The following is a 22,904-nucleotide window of genomic DNA, read 5'->3' as shown; positions in this document are numbered from 1 at the left end:
ATTTCAATCAAAATCTTGCCTAAGGGAAAACTCTGAAACCGCCGGTGTGTGAGAAGGGCATAAATGGGTTTCAAAGTTTGGCGCATATGCCGCAAACAACGCCGGAATAATCGATGAATGCAAATAATTTAAACTCCGACGGCACTGTGTGCCGGCCGTGATCACTAACGTCGTCATCGCTGTCCATCGCAGGCATCTCTGACCTCTATGGCCACACAAGGCACCATCCGTGGACATCGAGCTAGTAGCTCCAGTAGAGCTCGAGGTGGGGGCAGTCGTGGATTGGCTCCTACTTCCTCCCAACCCTCCAAAGCACAACCACCTACCAAGATCCCAGCAATCCAGCGGGAGAAACAGCACTCCTCACGCACTGCTCGCCTGATTGAGTGGTGCAAGGCCAATGATGAAGGTCAGATCAAGCTTTTCTCCAATTCAGCAAAAGATGCAAAGGATGAGGGATGACCACGACAGCAGATGTCCACCCAGAAAAAGAACTACATCCAGCAGCTGGCTACTGCAATTTTTGCCGATGATGAAGACCCACAAATTTGTGCATTATATCAAGAGCACCCTCTCAGCTTTATCAAACCTGTTCAAAGTCGGTTTACCTTGTATGTTTGCTATGATTTTGTTCATCTCTACTGGTGGCGTGATTGATTAGATATGTTAGGCTTCAAAAAAAAAACAATACCTTCAACAAGGAGCTTGGTCAAATGGGGGCTGGACTCAAGTCTATTGAGGAGCTGAATGCAGATCCTTGCACTAAAACTCTTGTTGGTACGAACATGCTTTTCTTTTTTTGTTTGTTATATTCTGAGATTGAGCACCAGCTCAACTTCTTCAGCAATTCCCGTGGTGGTCTGACCTCCACAGATGGTGGAGGACAAACCCAGCATATAATACAGTGTTCTTGACTGCAGATCCTGGTCAAGACTTTGCCAATGAGGCACTTGATTTTTTTACAGAGACCCCCAAGTCTGGGCTGCAGGCTGCTGATGAGATGGATCTAGGCATTAGCACGGGTACGGGTAACCCGCGGCAGGTCACGGGTACGGGTACTGGTGGGTACGGGTGCAGGTTGGGATTTTGAGACCCGTGACCCGTGTACCCGTCACTTCCATATATGGTCGTCTGCTGCGGCAACTGCTGTGGCCTGCGGTTCAGTCCTCATCATTAAATAACCTTGCAGCTCAACTCTCCACCTGCTTTCACCATCGAGGCAACAACGAAGAGGAGCAGCGACATTCTGATGAAAACAACGCCGCAGTTCTTTGCCCTGTGACTACTGTGAGTGATCAATGCAATCTAGCATTCTGATCCTGAGAGCTTGTAACGTGTAGCTTACATCACGCGATATGGATGCATTAGTACTAAAGACGGATGCCAGACATCGTCTTCTCACGCGATACCGCAGGACGCGGAACAGTAAGGATATTGACCAATCCATAAACCACTTTGAACGCGCCTCGGATCTCTGCCCCATGGACCATCCCTACCGCCCTGCAGCACTGCTCAATCTAGCTACTGCAAAGTTTTTCAGTTGCCAAGCTGGCGGAAGACACCTCGACCTCGACATCCCTATCAATCTGTTTCAAGATGCCCTTGATTTGCGTCCCACTGATCATCCGGACCGAACCATCACCCAGCTCCATCTTGCCATTGCTCTGCAATCTCGCTTCGCAAAACGGGGATTTCAAACGGATGCTGATGCAGCTAGAGAGTTAGTGAGTAAAGTCCTTGATGTCTGCCACGCCAACAGTCACATCTACAGAGCAGCTTTGATTGCAATTGACACAACCGCTCTATATTCTACTAAAAGCATTAATACAAATGATCTTGGGCAGGAGCGGCCCACCGCACCCATGTTTCCGTTATTGTCGAATCAACTTGCTCATCGAGTAGAGAGGTGTTTGCAGAAAGATGATCCCCATGCCTTAGATGAAGTGATATCCCTTCATTATGATGCACTGGGATACTACAACGCTGGGTATGCTTCATGAGGGCAATTGCTGGGCAATCTGGGTGTAATGCTGCACACTCGCTTCGATTGTCGAGGCAATGAGGAAGACTTGAACCAGGCTATAGCACTTCAGATGGAATGGCTGGCTTTGCACCCAGTCGGTCACAAAGATCGGTCCAAGTCATTAAATAATCTTGCCGCTCAACTCTCCTCCCGCTTTAAGCACCGAGGCAATGACGAAGACTTGGATCAGGCTATCGCACTTCACAGGGAAGCGCTGGCTTTGCACCCAGTCAGTCACACAGATCGGTCCTCATCATTAAATAACCTCGCTATTCGACTCTCCTCCCACTTTGAGCATCGAGGCAATGGCGAAGACTTGGATCAGGCTATCGCACTTCACAGGGAAGCGCTGGCTTTGCACCCAGTCGGTCACGCAGATCGGTCCATGTCATTAACTAACCTTGCAACTCAACCCTCCGCCCGCTTTTGCCACCAAGGCAACAATGAAGAGGCTATTGCACTTCACACGGAAGCGCTGGCTTTGCGCCTGGTCGGTCATACAGATCAGCCATCGTCACTCGCGACTTGACTCTCCACCCGCTTTCACCACTGAAGCAACGACGAAGGCTTAGATTTAGATACTATTATTAATATGTAGTTACTACTTGTTTTCTAGCATAGTTGGAATTCATACCCATGGGTTTACTGCCATACCCACGCAACCCGTCGATACCCGTATGAAGACCCGTACCCGTTGGTACCCTTGGGTACACGGGTACGGGTATATGGCGGGTATGGGTGCGGGTAGGGCTCTGGACACCCGTGGGTTTACCCGTGCTAATCCCTAGATGGATCTCGATGATGAGGAGCTCAAGCCAGGAGAAATTTTTAATCAGCCACTTGGCCAGTCGGAATATTCTCCAGTGGCTGCTGGAACTTCTCATTCACTTATCGACAGTGATGATGACCTCTACAACGACCTCAGCTCTTCCAACAAACCCTCATTTTTGCAGCATCGTGACCCTTCTTCCATCCCCTCTTCATTGCCACAAATTTCAGGCACTGATTCTCCAAGTTCGATGACATCACCACTGCTCCCTTTAAATCCTCCCCTCGACTACCACACATGTTCAACTCCAGGTCCTGCAGCTCCCCCAAGCAACATCAATCAGCCTCCGGATATCTCACTTGACTCTCCACCGAGAAATTCTGCACTGGCTCGTTTATGCACATTTATCGCACGGGAGTCTCCACCACAAGATGTCGATGACAATAATGGCTTTGGTCACATGGACCTTCAGCCAGAGTCATCTGGTAGTGAGAGCATCAAGGGTGTGATGAAATCCTTGACAGTGCACTCTCATAAAGCGAGTGGTAGTGCTCTGTGTGGTCGAAGCCCAGCCACCTCTACTCACCGCAGTGTGGGCCCATCACCATCTGGTTCTCGTTCAACATCAGAGTCTCATAAGCAGCTGCATAATATTGGGGCAGATGTTACAAAGAAGTTGGCTGATGCCTCTGACTCCCTCCTACTCCATGTGCAGAATAAATCGGATGTCAAAGCCTCGAGCAAGCAGATGAAGTTCGAATATGCTAGGTTTTCCAAGGAGTTGAAGGCTTGCGAGGCTCATGCTGAGCGTAAACATGACTCACATCAGGTCATGGCTAATCTCAATCATGAACGTGCCATATCCGAAGACAAGACAAGGCAACTTGAGTTGGAAATCTGACTTGAAGAAGCTAAATATCGTCATCTTGCAATGGAGTGTGGCTTGGGTTTAGGTGATGGGGCTAATTGATATCATGCTTGCTTTTGTGTGTCTGTCGCCGTCTGTTTACATTCAAGTTCGTGCTTATATTTGTCTTCAGTGCTTGTTGTTTTTGCTAATCATGCTCTCGATACTCATCACGTTGCTGTACTACTACTACATGTCATCTTTCAGACTTGTTCTTAATGTATACTGCACCTAAACTCTGCGGCTACGAAGCAAACGACCCATCAATGTGTTCTGCAAAATTTGTCCATCTGTTCCGATAAATCCTTCATCACCATTGCCATCCTCGTCCTCATCATCTACATCTCTGGCCCCTCGCACCTGTGATTGTTTCCGAAAGTGATGATTAGAGCTTTTCTTTCCCATATTCTCCTCAATATCGATAATGAAATTGTGAAGAATGAGGCAACAGCGAGTCCACATATTCGCATAGCTGAGGTCTTTCTGCGACTGTATCTGGATTCTTAGGTCGCGCAGGGACTGGAACCGTCATTCAAGAGACCCATAGCAGTGTTCGGATCGAACTTGGACCTTCAATTGTGGTATGAGTGCATATACCCGTCTCAAAATACTCAATGGCCTACTTTCAATAGGTGTGTATTGAATTTTTTTTGATCATGCCTCAGACCACCAGCCACTGGATGCTTGAAAGGAACAACACACCACATTCGCGATGCATATGCTGAATCTGCCCAGATCCACTCATTTGCTCCCAGACAGTTCTCGGGGTGTCGTGCAATTCGTGTCTTCAAGAACACATTAGCGTCGTGCAGACTTCCTGGGACCCCCAATCACGTAGTCGACAATATGGAGGTTGTGGGGCATGATCACAATCTAAATTAACAGTCAGGATGAATTTTTAATTTATTCTAGATGACTTACCTGCGCGGACAGGGAGTAATTTGATTTTCGGTCAAAAAAACCTTCTCCATGCCATCCCGGTTTGTGGTACACATTGAAAGGTGTGCCATCAACACACAAAAATCCACCATGCCACTCCCGACATGTACGTTCCTCAACCCAGTCTTTCGCTCGATCTATCTCAATCTGGTCTTTAGCCTCCAGTGGGTCAAAGTGGATGACATTGTCATGGTGCTGCAAAATTGCAACCATAACACGCCGATAGCAGTTGTATATTGTTCCAACCGAAACCCCTGCCCAATCAGCCATGTCTTCCGCAGTTGCTGCATTTCCGTAGTGGCCAGCGGCATTCAAAAATATTCCCAGCTGAATGGGAACAGGTAGTAGAAGATTGTTAGAATTGTTGTAAAAAATTGGATGATGGATGATTTTATTGATGAGTTCTACGAACACATCAGGATCGACTCGGAGCTTGCGACGGAACCTCCGAGGATTTTCCAATGTCCACTCTTTGAGTAGATGGAGCTGCGGTGCGTGGGTGGCTGTAGGACGTGAAATGAGCATACATGCTTTAGTGACTTCATCTTGAAGTGCTTGGATGGTATTACTAAAGTCGAGAAAGACTTGGCTACTGAACATGGGTCCAGAGGCTTCTGTAGAATCTGGATTGGAGGATACCGGCATGTCATTCCAGACAGAGTCAAGCGACATCCAGGTATCAAAAGAGCTTATGGAATCCATGTTGATATTTGATGATAGATCAGAATCAATAGAGCCAGAGTCCAAGTCCAAGTCCGACTCATCTGAGCTAGACTTGTTGGATGACTCAGAGTCAGATGAGTCGTCATCCATTAACATGTTTACTAGCTCGAGGTACCGAGCAAGTTGAAGAGTCTTGTTTGTTTCTCGGAGGGCCTCTAGTACCTTTTTATGCTCTGAAATGTGCATCAGGAGGGACGGTGGAGAATAGTAGCTTATCAATTATCTCTTCCGTGATACTGGATACTTTCCATGATAGGATTGATTAGTAACATGAATGTTTTACGCGGAGCTTGAATATCAATATATATTCTTGTTTTTGTGGAGTTCAAACACATGCACACTGTGTACTTTGAAACCCATTATATACTATTAGATAAAGGCCGAGCTCCGCCGGCAGCAACCTTGTCCCACAAGTAACATGTACACCACTGACCGCCAAAAACCTATTGTAGAGCCCTAAAATGGTCAAGGTGTAGACTAGCCCTGAGAAATATCCATAATATGGGTTTCGCACTATCTCTGTGAAAGGTTTTGCTCAGAGCTGTGTGAGAGCTGGGAAACAGACCTATACTCACATACTTCAGTCATTATTTCATGTAGAACCCTGGCTCCTGATGTGCAAAAGGCCCTAGAATCATGGCTGGCCTGTCACTGGCCAGAGCTTTTGTCTACAGCATGTAGAATCATGGCTGGCCAGTGTAGATATACAAATACTAGGATTTTAATAATTAAAGCAATAGCAGTTAGTGTTATGCCTATAGCATGTAGAATCATGGCTGGCCGGTGTGGATATCTAAATATTAGGATTATGATGATAAAAAATAGCGATAGCTAGCCTTATGCCTACAATATGTAGAATCATGGCTGGCCAGTCCTTAGTTCATAAATTGCATACTGGCCAGCTGACACCTATGACATGTAGAATCATGGCTGGCCGGTCATTGAGTCATAAATTGCATACTGGCCAGCTTACACCTACAACGTGTAGAATCATGGCTGGCCGGTCATTGAGTCATAAATTGCATACTGGCCAGCTTACACCTACAATGTGTAGAATCATGGCTGGCTGGTTGTTGAGTCATAAATTGCATACTGGCCAGCTTACACCTACAGTGTGTAGAATCATGGCTAGCTGGTCATTGAGTTACAAATTGCATGCTGGCCAGCCTACACCTACAACAGAGGGAATCAAACATGTCGATTCTCGCAACCAATTCTGAGTCCGATTTTCAGCTCGATTCTTTGACCTGAATCGACGTCAACTTTGAACACCCCCGATTCTACTCGCAACTTCGCCTCTGAATCATGCATGATTCTCGCTCATAGCACCTGCTTTGTCAGTGATCTCAGTTAGCATCTGAAAAGTAAGTTCTTCAGTCCATCTGTAGTTGGGCATTGTCGGATACTAATAGTAACAGAACAATAGGTCATGCACTATGATCTTCCCGACCCTTTGATCCTCTCTTGCCTGTTTTGGTGGGCTGCTTCTTAGCTTTCACATCAGCAGGCTTAGACTTTGCAAGTGCATTTTTGGTTGTTGCTTTCACTATGGTACAGCTAGCGGGTTATAACAGCAGTAGGCCCTTTGAGTCATAGTGTAGGGGACAGTGTATTTCTTTGTGATATGTTTTGAATGGATATTTCGCAATTTTAATTCACATGGAAATTACAAAATTGGACATGGCAACACGATGTTGATGAATCGATGATGAAACAAATTGTTGAAGTGGCTCCAGAGCCGCTTCAATGATTCTTGTCGATTCTCGATTCTACCCGATTCTGTCATCTAAAAATCGACAACAGAATCGACAACAGAATCGGTGTGAGAATCAACATGTTTGATTCCCTCTAATGTGTAGAATCATGGCTGGCCTATGGGTGATTATCTACTTGCTTTATGTCACATTTTCGCTATTTTGAACACATCTTTATTTGACCCCCTCAAGCGCCCCACATCAATTGGTACAGTGTATGTATGGGAAAACATAATTTATTTCGACATGTTTGATTCCCTCTATTGTAGGTGTAGGCTGGCCAGCATGCAATTTGTAACTCAATGACCAGCTAGCCATGATTCTACACACTGTAGGTGTAAGCTGGCCAGTATGCAATTTATGACTCAACAACCAGCCAGCCATGATTCTACACATTGTAGGTGTAAGCTGGCCAGTATGCAATTTATGACTCAATGACCGGCCAGCCATGATTCTACACGTTGTAGGTGTAAGCTGGCCAGTATGCAATTTATGACTCAATGACCGGCCAGCCATGATTCTACATGTCATAGGTGTCAGCTGGCCAGTATGCAATTTATGAACTAAGGACTGGCCAGCCATGATTCTACATATTGTAGGCATAAGGCTAGCTATCGCTATTTTTGATCATCATAATCCTAATATTTAGATATCCACACCGGCCAGCCATGATTCTACATGCTATAGGCATAACACTAACTGCTATTGCTTTAATTATTAAAATCCTAGTATTTGTATATCTACACTGGCCAGCCATGATTCTACATGCTGTAGACAAAAGCTCCGGCCAGTGACAGGCCAGCCATGATTCTAGGGCCTTTTTGCACATCAGGAGCCAGGGTTCTACATGAAATAATGACTGAAGGGTCTGACGCAAGGGCTTTTCTCCACTTGGGACAAGCCCTCATGATCTTGTGTATGTTCAATTGAACAGCTGCAGCTGTTCTTTTGGGCCATGCCTGTGTGTCTGCGGGCATTGTGCCGAGAACACTACTAGGACCAGCCGACATAGTATTGGCAGTAGATTCCTTCCAGAACATGGCAATCGACGAGTCAGCCACGGAACGACCTTGCCCGAAAATGTCCAATAGGGTCACAATGTCATTGTCATCATCAGCATTCGGAAAGTAAACCTTGGGAACAGAGGAGTAGAAACCCGCAGGGAACTCCACATGGTGAATTATTGTGTGCGCCTCGTGCTTGCATGCAATGCTGTCCTACAGAATTGTAGCATGCAATATTTGTACCATTTTACTAAGGTGGACTTACATGACAATACACTCTGTGCATGACCTCATTGATGCCAGTCTTGCCTCGTACCCATGGCAGATTCAAAGGCAGACTGGCATCTTGACGTTCCTACACATCTGATCAGTAGAGGGGATGGCCCAATCAAGAGTGAACATACAGCAAGCACAAAACAGGGACTTCAGTACTTGGAGATGTTTCACAAACTGGAAAGTGTTCAATGGGCATCACCATGTAAGCAACGAGAGAAAGATGATTCTTGAGCTGGGAGGATGTCAATATATACTACCTATGAAATTAAACACCCACAGTTTCGTGACTGGCAGGCGGGCTCTGCACTCATATTAAGATATGTAGAATAGATTAGAAAGGCGTAGAAGTACTCACATAAAGAGGATACAACATAGGCTGAGGGTCAAGGGAGAGATATCCCATGATGTCGATGGTGAAAGTGGGCAAACCCTGCCAGGAGACACATTTAACATTTTGTGTGATTTGCACAATGAAGAAACAACAACTTACAGACAACATGGTCAAGCCAGCAAACTCAGGGTCATAAACATATGACTTGTGCTGGAATCCTGAGCTGGATCTTTATGTCATCCAACAGCAATAGACATGATATACTAGTGGCCGAGTAAAACATGAGCGATATAGGCCATATTTAAAGAGGAATACATACCTTGATGGCCGCAGTTAGTCATTAGAACATGGGCATATTTAATTACATTGAAAGTTCAACATGAGGCATTCAGTCAGAGCACCATCGATGGAAGACTATGTACATATCTATAATACATCCAAACTAGGCCGCCAATTCAGCGCCATCAAGAGACATCAGACGGTATTCAGGAACAATTGAATTGTAGTCAGTTTATGTACATAATATTTTGGAGGTTCTTCAAATCTGTTCCCCATGAACGGTGTTTTTAACATGAGGCTTAGTGAGATGCCCATGTGCTGTCTTGATAACCAAGGGTCTTATATAAATACGTGTAAGAATGTAATGACACCAGATAAGACTTCTTGCCAGTCCTCGATTAACATGGTCTACGACTTTTCTTCTTTCATGGTAGATAACATGTGAGTTCTTGGGAGGCTTGCTAAACCAATCAATTAGATTAACTTAGCCGGAGCTTTATTATCTCTGATTGAAACTATGAGATTGTCTAGGATATACTGTCTAGACACTTGAACTGGTTTCCTGAATATACGATAAACTGTCGAGAAGCTGGTCTCAAATGTGACTACAGTGACCAAAGCTCGTGTTGGTCAATATACAAATACCTGGTGAGAACACTGGTCTCACAAATAACAACAATGACCAAAGCTCGTGTTGGTCAGTAAACACTACGTGGTGAGAACACTGGTCTCACAAAACTGGGTTTCTATCGCGAGAAACTTACATAATCTCAAGGGAAATACTGTCCCTGCACTTGTCTGGACAGTACTTAGAAAGGAAATGTGCTTTCTAAGCAGCAATCTGTTCAGTCTGAAGCTTCTTAGGTGAGAGTTCAATTGGTTCAAGTGGGAGATCCTATTTTTTGGGGGGGGAGAATGGGCTCTCCTTATATACATTTTGTGTGGGAATATTATGTAAGTAAAAAGGTGATGTAATGACTTCAGAATGTTCTAGCAGGTGCAAAAGAACATTCCAGAATATTCATGGTGGGATAATGACATCATTCTGAGTCACTCTGAGTCATTGGAATGTTCTAGCAAATTCCATGGAACATTCTGGAATTGATGACATCATTATGACATCAGTATGATATCATATCTTTCAACAGAATACCTGCAGGAGTGTGTGTGAAGTCCTATGACATCATTATGACATCATATCCTGTAGGTACAATTTTAGAAGCATCTGATTAGTCAGAGCATCCTAATAGAAAAGTAAAGTAAAGAAACACTAGAGAAAACTACTGTCATATCCCGTATTCTGGACCTTAGTCCGATGATGTTCCCATGCCTTCCGGATGCACATCCAGACCTCCATACCCTTATCCATGCCTTCAAGTCCTCCAGTCCACTATCGGTTTGATTCCATACACCTTCGTACATCCATATATCAATACCTTTGGACCTCCGCAGCTAAGCCTGCTCCATCCACCCTTAGTCCTATCGGATCCGAGCTCATTCCATCTTGGACTCTACCTTCCCTAGACTACTGGTCTATATCCATGATCCTTATCCTAGTTCCGTCTTCACCTATATCTCCGGATCCACTCATCCGATATCCAGACGCTTCATCTGATACCTCTAGACCTCCGGATCCGACCTATACTCATATCCGAGGCCCAAACCTTAAATCAGCGTCTATCTCCTTATGGTAATCCCCTTGACTCCAGACTTTGGTTATCTGTGTTTCCGTCTTGCTTATTGATCCTTGTACTCTGTTCATATCCGAGTTCATTTACTTATGTTCCGTTCATACGTACTAATATGTTTCCACATGCTTGTACATAGCATTTGTGTTCAGCTTACTGATCCTCTCGGATCCCTTCCAGTATATAAAGATCTGTACAACTCCTGTAAAGTTTCCTTAGTTCGAATATCAACATAGACTTGCTCTCTCGCATCTTAGACTTCACTCATTCTTGTCTCGGACTTTGGTCTATCCAAGTTCTGCCTTTCCATCAAAGGCCTAGGGATGGATTCCCTAGGCCGGAAATCGGACCTTCGGATTTGTCCCCTATGTCTCTGTTCTGAAGTCTAGGGATTGATTCTCTAAGACCGAAGTTTTGCCTTTCCGGCACTTCCTGTCTTTCTGAGACTTGTGTCTAAACCCCATCTATCCGACTCTACCATAGTGTAGTCTACCTCTGTTTGTTTCTACTCCAGACCTTGTCCATAGTAGCCTTTCCCCTCCTGTCCTAATCCTGTCCACACCTCCGGTCCTCCAGTCCTCCTAAGCTTCGGACATTGTAACCTTTGGACGTCGTAACCTTTGGACATCGTAACCTTCGGACGTCGTAACCTTCGGATGTCGTAACCTTCGGACGTCGTACCCTTCAGATGCCTTAACCTTCGGACCTCCAGACACCCTGTCCTTCGGACCACTCCTCCTACCCTATCCTGCTTTGGACTCTGTCCCTTGCAGCCTATCCCCTATGTGTTTCTATCTAGGGAACTTACCTTGGGAAGTCTTGCCTTCAGATCTAATACAGTGGATGAAACTCCTCCGGAGTTTCCTATACTCCTCTGGAAGTTTCTCGCACTCATCCGGAAGTCCTCTAGCACTCTACTAGAGTAGCCAGCCTCCGGAAGTCCTTTGGACTTCGTCGGATTCCATCTGGACTTCATTCTGAAATTAAGGGCACATACTTGGGTAAGGGGCACAGCGCATGAGCTGAGGCCAAGCCCTTCGGATCTGTCTACCCTTGAGCTACGGTCTTAACAACTACTCAGAAATAATGGAACAAATAATAGTACACAATATGTGGGCTTTTTAGATAGGTTTTTGTTAGGCTTTGAACTTTTCTCTATGGGTTTCTCTAGCCAAAGTGAATAAGCCAAAGGAAAGGCAATACCTTAACCTTCAATTTGCTTCTCATATCAACTAGGTCATTATGTGATTCCCATCTCACATATGACTTTTCTTCAAAACATGGTAGATTCATGAATCACTGAGGGAAAACTGAAACTATTGGACCAAGGTTTAATACCAAGGTATGGGTTGACTAGTCTGAGGACTAAGCTAACAGACTTTGTCTTTTAGGGGGATACCTAGTAGTCATGTCCATGCATGATTCCCAAATCATGCAGGACACCGGTTTTACAACTCTGGATGAATCTACCATCCTACAAACTGTCACCAAAACCTGGAACCAAGATGAGACCCACTACTGCATAGGAAAACTCTTCTCATCATGCCACATACCTGACAATGAGTTCAAGGCAACCCAAGACTTCATCTCCTCATGCCACATTGAGCTCCTAGATTTCAAAATAACCGGAGGTCTATTAGTCCCCCACTTCAATATCCTCGCAACTAGTCCCACAAATGATGCGAAGACATGGACTGATCTCAGAAGTTACCTAAGCACACTCACTTACCCAACCAGCCTCAATGGCTGTGGAACCACAACGGCCCTTTTTGCCTGTCAAATCTGTCACTCCCTCGCACACCCATGAGGTCTGTGCCCATTCCCACTCATCCCTCATTGGAATGGCCCGAAAGTAGGCGGCAGGAACAGTAATACCGGGGCTCGTCAGACAGGAAGGGCCAGAGGGGGCAGACCTGGATGAAGCACATGACCTGATTTGATCTAACCCAATGCATTAGTACATGATATAGTGAAAACAACACATACTCAAACAAACCCATCATTACTCCCATCCCAAACCCCCTTAGTCCTTGATCTAGATACATATATGCATACCTACCTTACCCACCTCATCCCAGTCCAAGTACAGCAATCACAGTTGTTCCACCAGAACAAAACCACCAGAAACAACCCGAGGCAACGCTCCTGTCTTAGGCCCAGTCCCTAAGAACAAGTGAACCGTTGATGATACAATGCTGTTTCCACTGAGGCATGAACCGGAAAACACTAAACCCCAGCCCAAATATACTGACCATTCTTACAACGGGACAGGAAAGCCAAGGTTTGCCTCACAAAAGCATGGTGCACACCAGACCATGGATACCTTTTTAGGTTTGGACGAGCCGTGCCGAGAGGCTTGTAAGGCTGACTATGAGTTTGAAGGGGAAAGCGAACAAGACGAGATAGAAGAGAGACGTGTTAGTAGGTAACACAAAGATAGATAGGACTAGGACTGGAGACGGGGACTTTCTGAGAGGGCTTCGGTCATTCTTGGAGCAGGTATCTGAATATAGGATTTGCTGCTAGATATGAGTGTACATGAGCTGTATATAAGTGCAAAACAGCAAGGGTCCTCGGGTATATCTTGACTGAACGATTATGAGAAAACGGAGGCAGAAGGGAGTGGCGCTGAGCCTGGCAGGGTAGTGTAGAAGGCATGAATGGAGAGTACAAAAAGATTATGAATGAGTGGCGGTCTGAATGTTATAATTGACGAGAGTTGTGTAGTAGTGACGGTTTTGGAGACAGCGAATTGAAAATAAATGAGAGTAACGAGATAAGGAGAGTTGAAGGTTGTTGTAATGATGAGACCAAGGCCATGCTGGATGTCGACGATAGTGAGATAATGAGCATAAGGAACAAAGGAATATATCCGCGTGACTTGGATATGGAAGGTAACACCTTCCATATCAGTGAGTCACGTGGATGGGTTCGAGCGCTTGGCTTGAGCGTTTTTGTTTTGAAGTCTTGGTCAGGGCGTAGAGAATATCATATCTTTACAGGCTCAAGTTTTCATTAGTACATGATACCAGTCTCACGGGAGCTGTAATTCATTGAAAACGCTAACATAGTCCACTGACAATGAGCCAGGATATGCTCATTCTAAATCTACATCATGATTGTAATGTAGCTTTGGTAACACGATCACCACCAACACTCTACAACACCCCCACATACTCGGTCTCTCTGTTGGTCACGGTGCTCGCTTCCCAGACCATGGAGGAGGTCCACCTCGTACCACTGGGTGGCCCTCCAATGACTGGTCTGGGTCTTTCGGAAGTGGAACTGCCAACCAAAGGCAACCCCAACACCAACAACAACAACCAAACCAGGTAAACGAGGCCCTGAATGAAATTAAAAAAAAAACACGAGCCAACATCAAAATTGCGACTCTGAACATAAAAAGGACGCACCTCCACTAACCTCACCCAAAGCCCAATGTCAAAATGGACTACAATCAACCAAACAATGCATGATCAAAAAATAGGCATATTATGTGTACACAAAACCCACCTGACAAACGAACACGCAAAGCAAATAGACTCCCTTTTCTCCCACAGACTAAGAGTACTCAACACAAGTGACCCACTGTGCCCCGGTAGCTCAGCCGGCATAGCTTTTATCCTAAACAAAGAGTTAACAAACACGTCAAGCGCCACAATGGAAATATTAATACTGGGTTGAGCAGCTATCATGTCATTAAACTGGCACAATAAAACAATCAAATTTTTAAACATATACGCACCAAACAATGCACATGAACACCCTGATTTCTGGAACAAAGTCAGAATGGAATGGTTAAAATCAAATATCAGTGACATAGACTTCATGCTAGGCGATTTCAACCTTACTGAGAACCCAATTGACCGTGCGCCTGCAAGACTAGACAATGAACCCACAATAAACGCTCTAAGAGAACTAAGGTCAGAGATTAAAGTACATGACACTTGGCAGAACGAAAACCCACATCACCAACTGTTCATGTTCAGTAGCAACCAACATACACTGTCACGACTCGACAGGATCTACACATCCGAACGACACCTAGAAAGTATGCTAGACTGGAACACAAAAGTTAGCCAAATACCATCAGACCACCAAATGGTATCAGTGAGATTCGCCCCACCGGGCCTACCACACATTGGCAAAGGAAGACGGACCTGGCCTATAGGAATAATGGCAGATGAAGATCTACTTAAACAAATCATTAAAATAGGCGATGAGAGCCAAAGGGAACTCCACGCACTAAGACAAAGAGACGATGAAGCAAACCCACAAACTATATGGAAGTCTTTCAAAAACAAAATCACAGCCATGGCCAAAGAAAACAACAAAGACACATCTAGTGAGAATAAATCAACAAATCAGAATGCTAACGAAAGACTTACGCAAGATCTCCAACTTGAAAGAAATAGATACCTCTGAAGATGTGAGAATCAACAGAGTGATAATGGAACAAGAAATAAATCACTTACAAAACAAACAAAACAAAAAGGCGCAACTAAAAGCAAAAGTGCAATGGGCATCCCAAGGGGAAACCATAAGTAAGTATTGGTCAAAAATAAACAAACAAAAGCACCAAGAGATATGATCCATTGCCTGAAAATACCGGGATCAAACAGATACACAACAAAATCTGAAGAAATGGCAGAAATAGCAAAAACATACCACAATGACATATAAATGCCCGACACACCCACCAACACTAACATAAACCAAAGTCAAAAACAAGCAAGAGAAGCAACACTGAAAGATATACCAAAAAACCAGAGACTAGATGCACAAACGAACCAAATGAATGAGATCCTAAAGGAGGAGCGCATACTGAACGCACTTATGTCATCAAAATCCGGGGAGCGCAACCGGCATCGACGGAATCCCCTATGAACTGTGGAAAAACCCTCATTATAAATACAAAGAAACATGCATAAACGAAAAACCAGGATTTAATATTATCAAAATCCTTATGATAGTCATCAACGACATACAGTTACATGGAGTCCATAAAGACTCTGACTCCACCCTTGGGTGGATATGCCCTTTATATATATAAAAAGACTGAACTCTGATTGAAAACTACTGCCCCATAACCCTACTGAACACCGACTATAAAATACTAACCAAAGCGCTGGCAATACAACTCACAAAACACATTCACCAGTTAATACATCCTAATCAAAGCGGTTTCGTCCAAGGGAGATCGATCTTTGATCCAATCTGCCTGACACAGGTAATGACCGCCTACGCGGACCTGATGGAGGAAGATGGAGTAATAGTAGCTCTCGACCAAGAAAAGCTTATGATAAAATACACCATAAATACCTCCTTGAAACACTAAAAGCCTTCAACATTCCACCCATGTTCATCAATACCATTTAAAAGCCTATACAACTCAGCATACACCAAAGTAGCGATAAATGGCTTCCTAAGCTCACCATTTGAAGTCTCTCAAGGCGTGAGACAAGGGGATCCCCTATCATGTCTACTCTTCGACATCGCAATTGAACCACTTGCATGTGCACTCCATAACTCCCCAAAATAAAGGATACCAAATACCTGGAGTGAATGAAAGAATCATAGTCAATGTGTATGCAGATGATACAACAGTATACCTCACATGCGACGACAGCTACACTGACCTCGAAGAACTACTCCAAAACTGGTGTCAAGCGTCAGGTGAAAAATTCAATCTCAAAAAAAATAAAAAATACTACCAATAGGTACCAAAGAACACCGACAAAACGAGAGTCAAACAAGAAAACTAAACAATAGAGATGAACCATGGAAAGAACAAGTCCACATAGCCCAAGATGGTAACCAAATCCGATCCCTCGGAGCTTGGATAGGGAATGATGTTGAACACGCAACATCATGGGAACTGATCCTAGAAAAAATAGAAAAGAGCTTCAGAAGATGGGAACTCGGACACCCCTCCCTAGACGGTAAAAAACTAATCATACAAATGATAGCTGGCAGCATAACACAGTTCCTTGCGAAGGCACAAGGAATGCCAAATCCATAGAAACCGCTATCACAAAACTTATTAGAAATTTCATATGGAACAAGAAAAGGACCCCACCCATCAGCAACAAACACCTAGAACAACCAATAACTGAAGGAGGCCTAGACCTCCTAAACATCAAAACAAGAAATAAGGCCATCAACATCACGTGGCTGAAAACATACATGGACATATCAACTCACCGTCCGACATGGGCCTTCATAATTGACGAAATGATAAACCACTTGAAACCCGAAGACCCACAAACACGTCTGACCCAAGAGCCTTCCTCACATCTTGGACCCCTCTGACACAAGGCAAATGAGCAAACAAACTACCAATGATAATCACGACACTGTCAAAAACTGCAAAAAAAACATTGCACCAGGTTGTGTACCGCTAAAGATCTCCAATGATCTCAAAGAACCAACTTCCAGCCTAGTCACATATGGCGCCCCCCCTAAAATGTATCATAAGATAAAAACCTATGCCTAAAACAAACACACAATGCAAAGTTAGTAAAAGACCTGAGAAACATGACAAGGCGACTAACCCACCAAAACACACACCAAAAACAAGATACATGCCTATGCAATGAAATGCATAGAAGACGGGCTAAAGGATGTAAGAACCCACACAAATGCGCTACAACAGCAGAGTCAATACTCCACAACCTCCTCCCCAAATACAACCCATACTCTTCACCACGAAAAGATGACCTAACACTAATGCACAGGAGACTAGAGAAAAATGTGCAGGCAAGAAAACAACCACTACAAGAAGCCACCTTCAACCCATCCATCACGATCAAAAACAGCCTATCCGATGGCTTCTGCATCTTCATCAACCCAACCAGACCCATCCATATACCAGCTTACTGCCTCCACGCTCCCCAAAACGGACAAAGAACACAAAATGACCCACTCACCATCTTCACAGATGGATCCTGCATGAACAATGGGAAACAAGACGCAAAATGCAGAGGAGGCATCTGGATAGCTAACAATCACCCACTAAACCGAGCGATAAGCATACCGGGCACTCACCATTCCAACCAAATAGGAGAACTTGTAGCTGTACTTGTAGCGCTCCAATCAGTAAACCCATCAACACCTGTCAAAATCATGACTGACTCAAAATATGTAATCAATGGCCTAACCACTCACCTAAGCGACTGGGAAGATGCAGGCTGGATAGGAGTATCCAATGCCCCCCATTTTCAAAGCATTAGCATACCAATTAAGACAGCGACCAGCCACCACATCTTTCCAATGGGTAAAGGGCCATAGCAGCATCGAAGGAAATGAAAAGGCAGACCACCTTGCCCAACAAGGAGTGTCGAAAAAATACAGGCACCATCGACCTGTATGTACCGAGAAATTTCAACCTGCAAGGTGCAAAACTGTCAAATATAACACAAAAATTAGCATACAAAGCACTGAAAAATGAAACACACCTAGAATACAACAGACAAACCCTAGGCTTACTGAGCATGACCAGAGCCACTATTGAATCCATGACCGCCACAATCGAGACGGATAAAGCGATATGGAGAAGCTGCAGAAATAAAGACATTGCAAAAAAAATATACAAATGTTCATATACAAAACGCTAAACAATGCTTTCAGAATAGGTGAATATTAGCTACAAATACCCACATTTGAACATAGAGCCAGATGCCAGGCTTGCGGGGAAGTTTTGGAATTGATGGACCACATCCTCACACAATGCAACAACCCAACACAGAATAAAATATGGAGCCTCGCCAGAACCATATGGCCAAGACAACATGGACCATGGCCAGAGCCAAAGATAGGCCTAGTCCTAGGCTGTGTCATATACCATATTCCCAGGTACATATCTGAAGATCCGGATCTCAGATCCAATCCAGATCCGATGGACATATCCGTCATCTGGTCCACAGATCCGATCTAATCCTTATTTCATGTCCTGTTCATATAACTCTAACTATCGTTCATCTCCTTTTGGCATTCCTGTACACCGGTATACCGGTTATCCTTTACTTCTGTTATGCTTACTGATCTGCTACACTTACTGATCCGCTTTAGCTTATACTTCATTCCCGGTTATGATTCATTATCCATCCGACTTACTGATATGCTGTACACATACTTTGCTTATACTTCGTACATAGCCTCGCGTCCTTGCTTATTGATCATTCTGTTAGTTATCCGTAGTATATAAACCCTTGTACATGCGCTGTAGTAGATCAGTTTGAATATCATCTTAGATTGCACTCATTCTGTCTGGACTCTAAGTCCCTCCATTATCCGTCCGGACTCGAGTACAATACTCTTGTCAACTCCGAGACTTAGGATTGATTCCTATGGTCTATATATCCGTCTCTGTCTCCGGACAGTCCTTGCCCGTTAATTTCTAGTTCAGATCCGATCCAGATTAGCCGTTACTATATACATTCGATATCCGGAAGCCCTAACGGATCCGTTATGAGACTTATCCGTCTCAATATACGCGATACTCTAGCACTCTGAAATAAGGGGCCAGACTCGGGAAAGGGGCACAGCGCACGAGCTGAGGCCGAAGCCCTTCGGATCCGATACTACTTGAGTATGGTCTTAACAGGCTGCGGCACACTGTCCATCCCACAACCCCCTTGAGAACAAAATGAAGAAAACCACGCAATCCCAGAAATCAACAAAGGAGCGTCCCGCCTCCTAAAAATCCTGATGTCTGAATCAGCTTATCTTATCTGGACACTATGATGTGAATGAACCATAAAAGGACAAACACATACAGAAGACAACATCACCAGCAGGTGGGTAAACACCATTAACAGACGAATATAACTGGACCACGTGGATAGCAGCTCGAACAAAGAGATCATCTAAAGCCATCACACAAGTCCGTCAAACCTGGGCTGACATAATCAAAATAAACGACAACAAAGCGAACCTGGACAATACTGATTGGGTAACTACACTAGAGGTTTTAGTGGGTATTAAACTACCCAGGCCCTTGCAGACTGAGGCCACCAGGTAGTATATGGAGCCCCACACTACTTCCATATGGAGTGTGCATAAGTAGCATTTTTTCCTCGGATGGTGCCAGTGCACTGCTATAAGTGTTTTATGTAGGGCTAGAAAGTGTCAGTTGCTACTAGGGTCCCGGGAATTAGGGTATGGCATCTGGTTGACAGGCTAATTAGCATGGCCCTCTGCAAGGGCCAAATTTACAGGTGTGAATGACACGAAATTTACACAAATTTACTGACGGGGGTTTGGGGGCAGAGCCCCCGAAAGCTCCAGCTTTTTGACACTAATTAGCGTTAATTTGCAGGTGAATTTCACCTAATTGACTGTAATTTACTCTACAGACTCCCATGTCTCCCACTCATCATCCATTGGTGTCGTTGATGAAGTTGCAGTGTCAGACGTCAGCTTGGATGGAGGTCCGTGACTCGCAGAAGTGGTTGGCTCAAGCTGCACAGGCTGGTCTGAGAGAATATTGAGAAGGAATCCTGATGATAAGTTGATGTGATCACCAACATCAAACATGTCACTTTTTCTCCATCGAAGCTCACATCATCACCATCATAAGGCCACTGTCCCTCACTGGTCTCATCATCCGAGTCGTTTATTGCGACATCTCTTTTCATAGGTGGTCGGACAGGTGGTGGAATGACCATTGGCTTCTCAGGTTGTTGGTCACCAAGGATGGTTGCATGCATATCGCACCATTTGACCGAAGGAGCTGTTTTTGATGCCACTGACTGAATTAGATGTACATCAGTCTTTCAATAGTCCGAACGAGCAAAGGCAACTTACATCAGGTTTCCAGCGGTGCCACTGGCGAATTTGAATGGTTTCTTTTAATGTTGCAATGTCTTGTCGGCTCCGAGTAGGACTATTGAGCCACATTATGGTCGACACAGTCCTCTCATCAGCCATTGACACTGGTACCACAGAATATAACTTGATCGCGAGAGCCTGACACAAGAACAAGACTTTAGTGAATTGAACCAATCGCAATAAATGACTTTATCACCCCAAGAACCTGTGCGTTTTCATCTTTCTGGACAGCGAGCCACCAATCCCGAACATTCTCGTTTTTGCGAGGCTTGTGGTTGAAAGGATCTGCACCTTTGCAATACTCCTTGAGCTTGACCTTCAGTGACTGCAGAGCCTCTCGTGGCGTCAATCCAGCCAAGTGCGGATTTCTCTCCTTCATGAGTTTTGCAGCAACTTGGTTTGACCTTACCCCATCATAAACATCACCGTATTCGTGCTTTAACGTGTGCTGGAGACTTGTGCCAACTTAGGGCGTGACATGGGTTGACCCGGGTCATACCCGCACCCAACCCACAGGTACCAAATATTTCAGAGGCCTACTCGTACCCGTGTGGGTAAGAGCATCACGGGTACAGGTCAACCCACAGGTGGTATGGGTCACCCGTGGGTGAGTAGACATATTTGCAATACTGGTATGTACATGTGCTGAGGAGCGAAAACACTATGTATGAAGCTTAGTCTGAGTCAATAACAATATTGTTGCTCTTTCTCTTTCCTGAGGCCTTGCCTTTGCCCTTTACCATCTTCGTTCGCATGATTGATGTGCATAGACAGACATTAACACTACCAAATGAGCCCAGAATGTATCAATTTCTGCCAGTGAATGGTTACTTTATCAAAAGTCAGGATAAGGGAGCGAGTGGATGAATAGCGCTTCATGTCGTCTTGAACACACATCATAAAAAACCTTGAATGATTGTCAATGATTGAAGTGAAAAAGGAGAAGAAAAAAATTATGTCTCGACTATCTTTTTGCGTTCCAATGGTGTCTTCCCAATGGCATGAGCTTCCTGCCTGACATCACAAAGGAGAAGGTCGACATATTCCCAAAGATTGGTTGATACCCAGTTCCGTTTCTTCTCCATCGTATCAGCAACTGTGACTTCATCAGGTTCTTGGTTCTCTCTTGTGGCTGGATCTGGGCCTAGGGTATCGAGGGAGTCATTGTCTTCATCCCTGTTCTCCACTACAGCAGCACTGTCCTGAGCTGCCAATGTGGCCTTAGACTGCTCAACAACAGTCTGGAAGTTGACAAAGGTACTGCGCTGTTCAATGGCACTTTGTCAGCAGGTTTAAACGAAATGAGAGTAGGATAATGCTTACTAGAAAGGCAAAGTGCACCCAGTGTGCTGCTGTAACTTTGTGACCTGTTGTTGCCAGAGACTTGGCGAGGACAGATATATTGGCCTTGATTTTGACACTATGATTGATCTTTGAAACATGTGAGTGCAAAAATCACATTAAAAAAATGCCGAGTACCTTTTGCTTCATGCTCCCCCGCTGTGCCGTCAAATTCTCCTTGATGAATGTAGTCACCACATCTGACATCTCCGAATCCTCGAAGATTCCATCGGGAATTTTGAAAGTTGTAGGGTGTTTCTTTGTGTAGGCCTTGACTCACGTGAATCAGTATATTGAGTAGCGTATGTAAGGTCCGTACTTACAATGACATTGTCTGCAAGCTTGAGGACATATCCTGTTAGGTTCGGCGATAGTAAGCATGCACATAATCTATCTTTCATGATACCCTGAAACCAAGATAAGCCATGAATCACGCGAAGTTCAGGTGGTTACCTTGAAATCATCCGAAGCAATAAATTCCTGACTTGCAGATCGTTTGGCGGCCCTTTGCATTGTGAGCAGGGTTGCCATCAAATTCAAAAACATCTCCTTGACAGACTTGGCCTGGCATTGGACTGGTCAGTCAATATAAGATTTAGTTTGGAGATCATTACTCACATTGAGAAAGTCATCCAAAGCGTTGTCGGGCAGACCATGGGTCCTGCAAACATCCATAGCAAATCGTTTAAGCCATTTTGTTTCATGTTCACTGTCGATATCATTGTCGGCTGAAGCACTTCGTGGGCGTCTCACTGGAGTTGTGGGGGGACTCAAACTTGTGGCCCTGCGGTCGGCAGCCAAGTCTGTCGTGGGAGTATTTTCCTCAACATCATTCACAAGACCAGCCGCTTGGACTGCAGTGGAAGAACCTCGTCGAGCTGGTGCTTGGAAGAGTCTGAATTGGGTCAACAGACTTGGACGAGCCATTGTGAGGGTCAACTCAGTGCAGGGCAAAGAAATGAGACACAACAACAGACATAGTCATAGTGTACAGTTTGTATAGAAAGTATATACTAAAATGTTTAATGTCCATCATAAG

The 22,904-nt window shown here is 44.6% G+C and overlaps 7 protein-coding genes across 7 annotated transcripts; 4 read left to right on the top strand and 3 right to left on the bottom strand.

Moving 5' to 3' along the window:
* Positions 1–1,355: 1,355 nt before the first annotated feature.
* Positions 1,356–2,552, top strand: DFJ58DRAFT_670462 (TPR-like protein; the record flags this gene model as incomplete). Its single annotated transcript, XM_041382866.1, has 2 exons — positions 1,356–1,758; positions 2,002–2,552. The coding sequence occupies 2 exons, from the start codon at positions 1,356–1,358 to the stop codon at positions 2,550–2,552; spliced, it is 954 nt and encodes a 317-aa protein (XP_041236411.1).
* Positions 2,553–2,811: 259 nt separating this feature from the next.
* On the top strand, positions 2,812–3,693 carry DFJ58DRAFT_735648 (uncharacterized protein; the record flags this gene model as incomplete). The annotated part of the gene is made up of 1 exon (XM_041386673.1): positions 2,812–3,693. The coding sequence occupies one exon, from the start codon at positions 2,812–2,814 to the stop codon at positions 3,691–3,693; it is 882 nt and encodes a 293-aa protein (XP_041236410.1).
* A 4,183-nt stretch (positions 3,694–7,876) lies between these two features.
* On the bottom strand, positions 7,877–9,067 carry DFJ58DRAFT_847474 (uncharacterized protein; the record flags this gene model as incomplete). Its single annotated transcript, XM_041393464.1, has 7 exons — positions 7,877–8,332; positions 8,385–8,474; positions 8,571–8,627; positions 8,673–8,696; positions 8,751–8,825; positions 8,886–8,944; positions 9,046–9,067. The coding sequence occupies 7 exons, from the start codon at positions 9,065–9,067 to the stop codon at positions 7,877–7,879; spliced, it is 783 nt and encodes a 260-aa protein (XP_041236409.1).
* A 5,064-nt stretch (positions 9,068–14,131) lies between these two features.
* DFJ58DRAFT_719299 (uncharacterized protein) lies at positions 14,132–15,118 on the top strand (the record flags this gene model as incomplete). Its single annotated transcript, XM_041384599.1, has 2 exons — positions 14,132–14,291; positions 14,382–15,118. The coding sequence occupies 2 exons, from the start codon at positions 14,132–14,134 to the stop codon at positions 15,116–15,118; spliced, it is 897 nt and encodes a 298-aa protein (XP_041236408.1).
* A 2,064-nt stretch (positions 15,119–17,182) lies between these two features.
* On the top strand, positions 17,183–17,983 carry DFJ58DRAFT_670469 (ribonuclease H-like domain-containing protein; the record flags this gene model as incomplete). The annotated part of the gene is made up of 1 exon (XM_041382868.1): positions 17,183–17,983. A coding segment is annotated over one exon (801 nt), but the record flags the coding sequence as incomplete, so codon positions are not given.
* A 2,032-nt stretch (positions 17,984–20,015) lies between these two features.
* Positions 20,016–20,991, bottom strand: DFJ58DRAFT_821041 (uncharacterized protein). Its single transcript, XM_041391994.1, has 4 exons — positions 20,906–20,991; positions 20,501–20,824; positions 20,397–20,445; positions 20,016–20,165 (listed from the first exon to the last, which is right to left on the bottom strand). The coding sequence occupies exons 2-4, from the start codon at positions 20,621–20,623 to the stop codon at positions 20,110–20,112; spliced, it is 228 nt and encodes a 75-aa protein (XP_041236406.1). The 5' UTR covers positions 20,624–20,824; positions 20,906–20,991; the 3' UTR covers positions 20,016–20,109.
* A 486-nt stretch (positions 20,992–21,477) lies between these two features.
* Positions 21,478–22,792, bottom strand: DFJ58DRAFT_735643 (uncharacterized protein; the record flags this gene model as incomplete). Its single annotated transcript, XM_041386672.1, has 6 exons — positions 21,478–21,789; positions 21,848–21,955; positions 22,004–22,135; positions 22,189–22,272; positions 22,319–22,429; positions 22,484–22,792. The coding sequence occupies 6 exons, from the start codon at positions 22,790–22,792 to the stop codon at positions 21,478–21,480; spliced, it is 1,056 nt and encodes a 351-aa protein (XP_041236405.1).
* Positions 22,793–22,904: the final 112 nt, after the last annotated feature.

This window comes from Suillus subalutaceus (genome assembly GCF_016647625.1).
Source record: "Suillus subalutaceus strain FC151 chromosome Unknown DFJ58scaffold_223, whole genome shotgun sequence".
Taxonomy (NCBI): Eukaryota; Fungi; Basidiomycota; class Agaricomycetes; order Boletales; family Suillaceae; genus Suillus; species Suillus subalutaceus.
The sequence above is the reverse complement of the archived record's forward strand: the minus strand, read 5'-3'. Positions and strand labels throughout refer to the sequence as shown.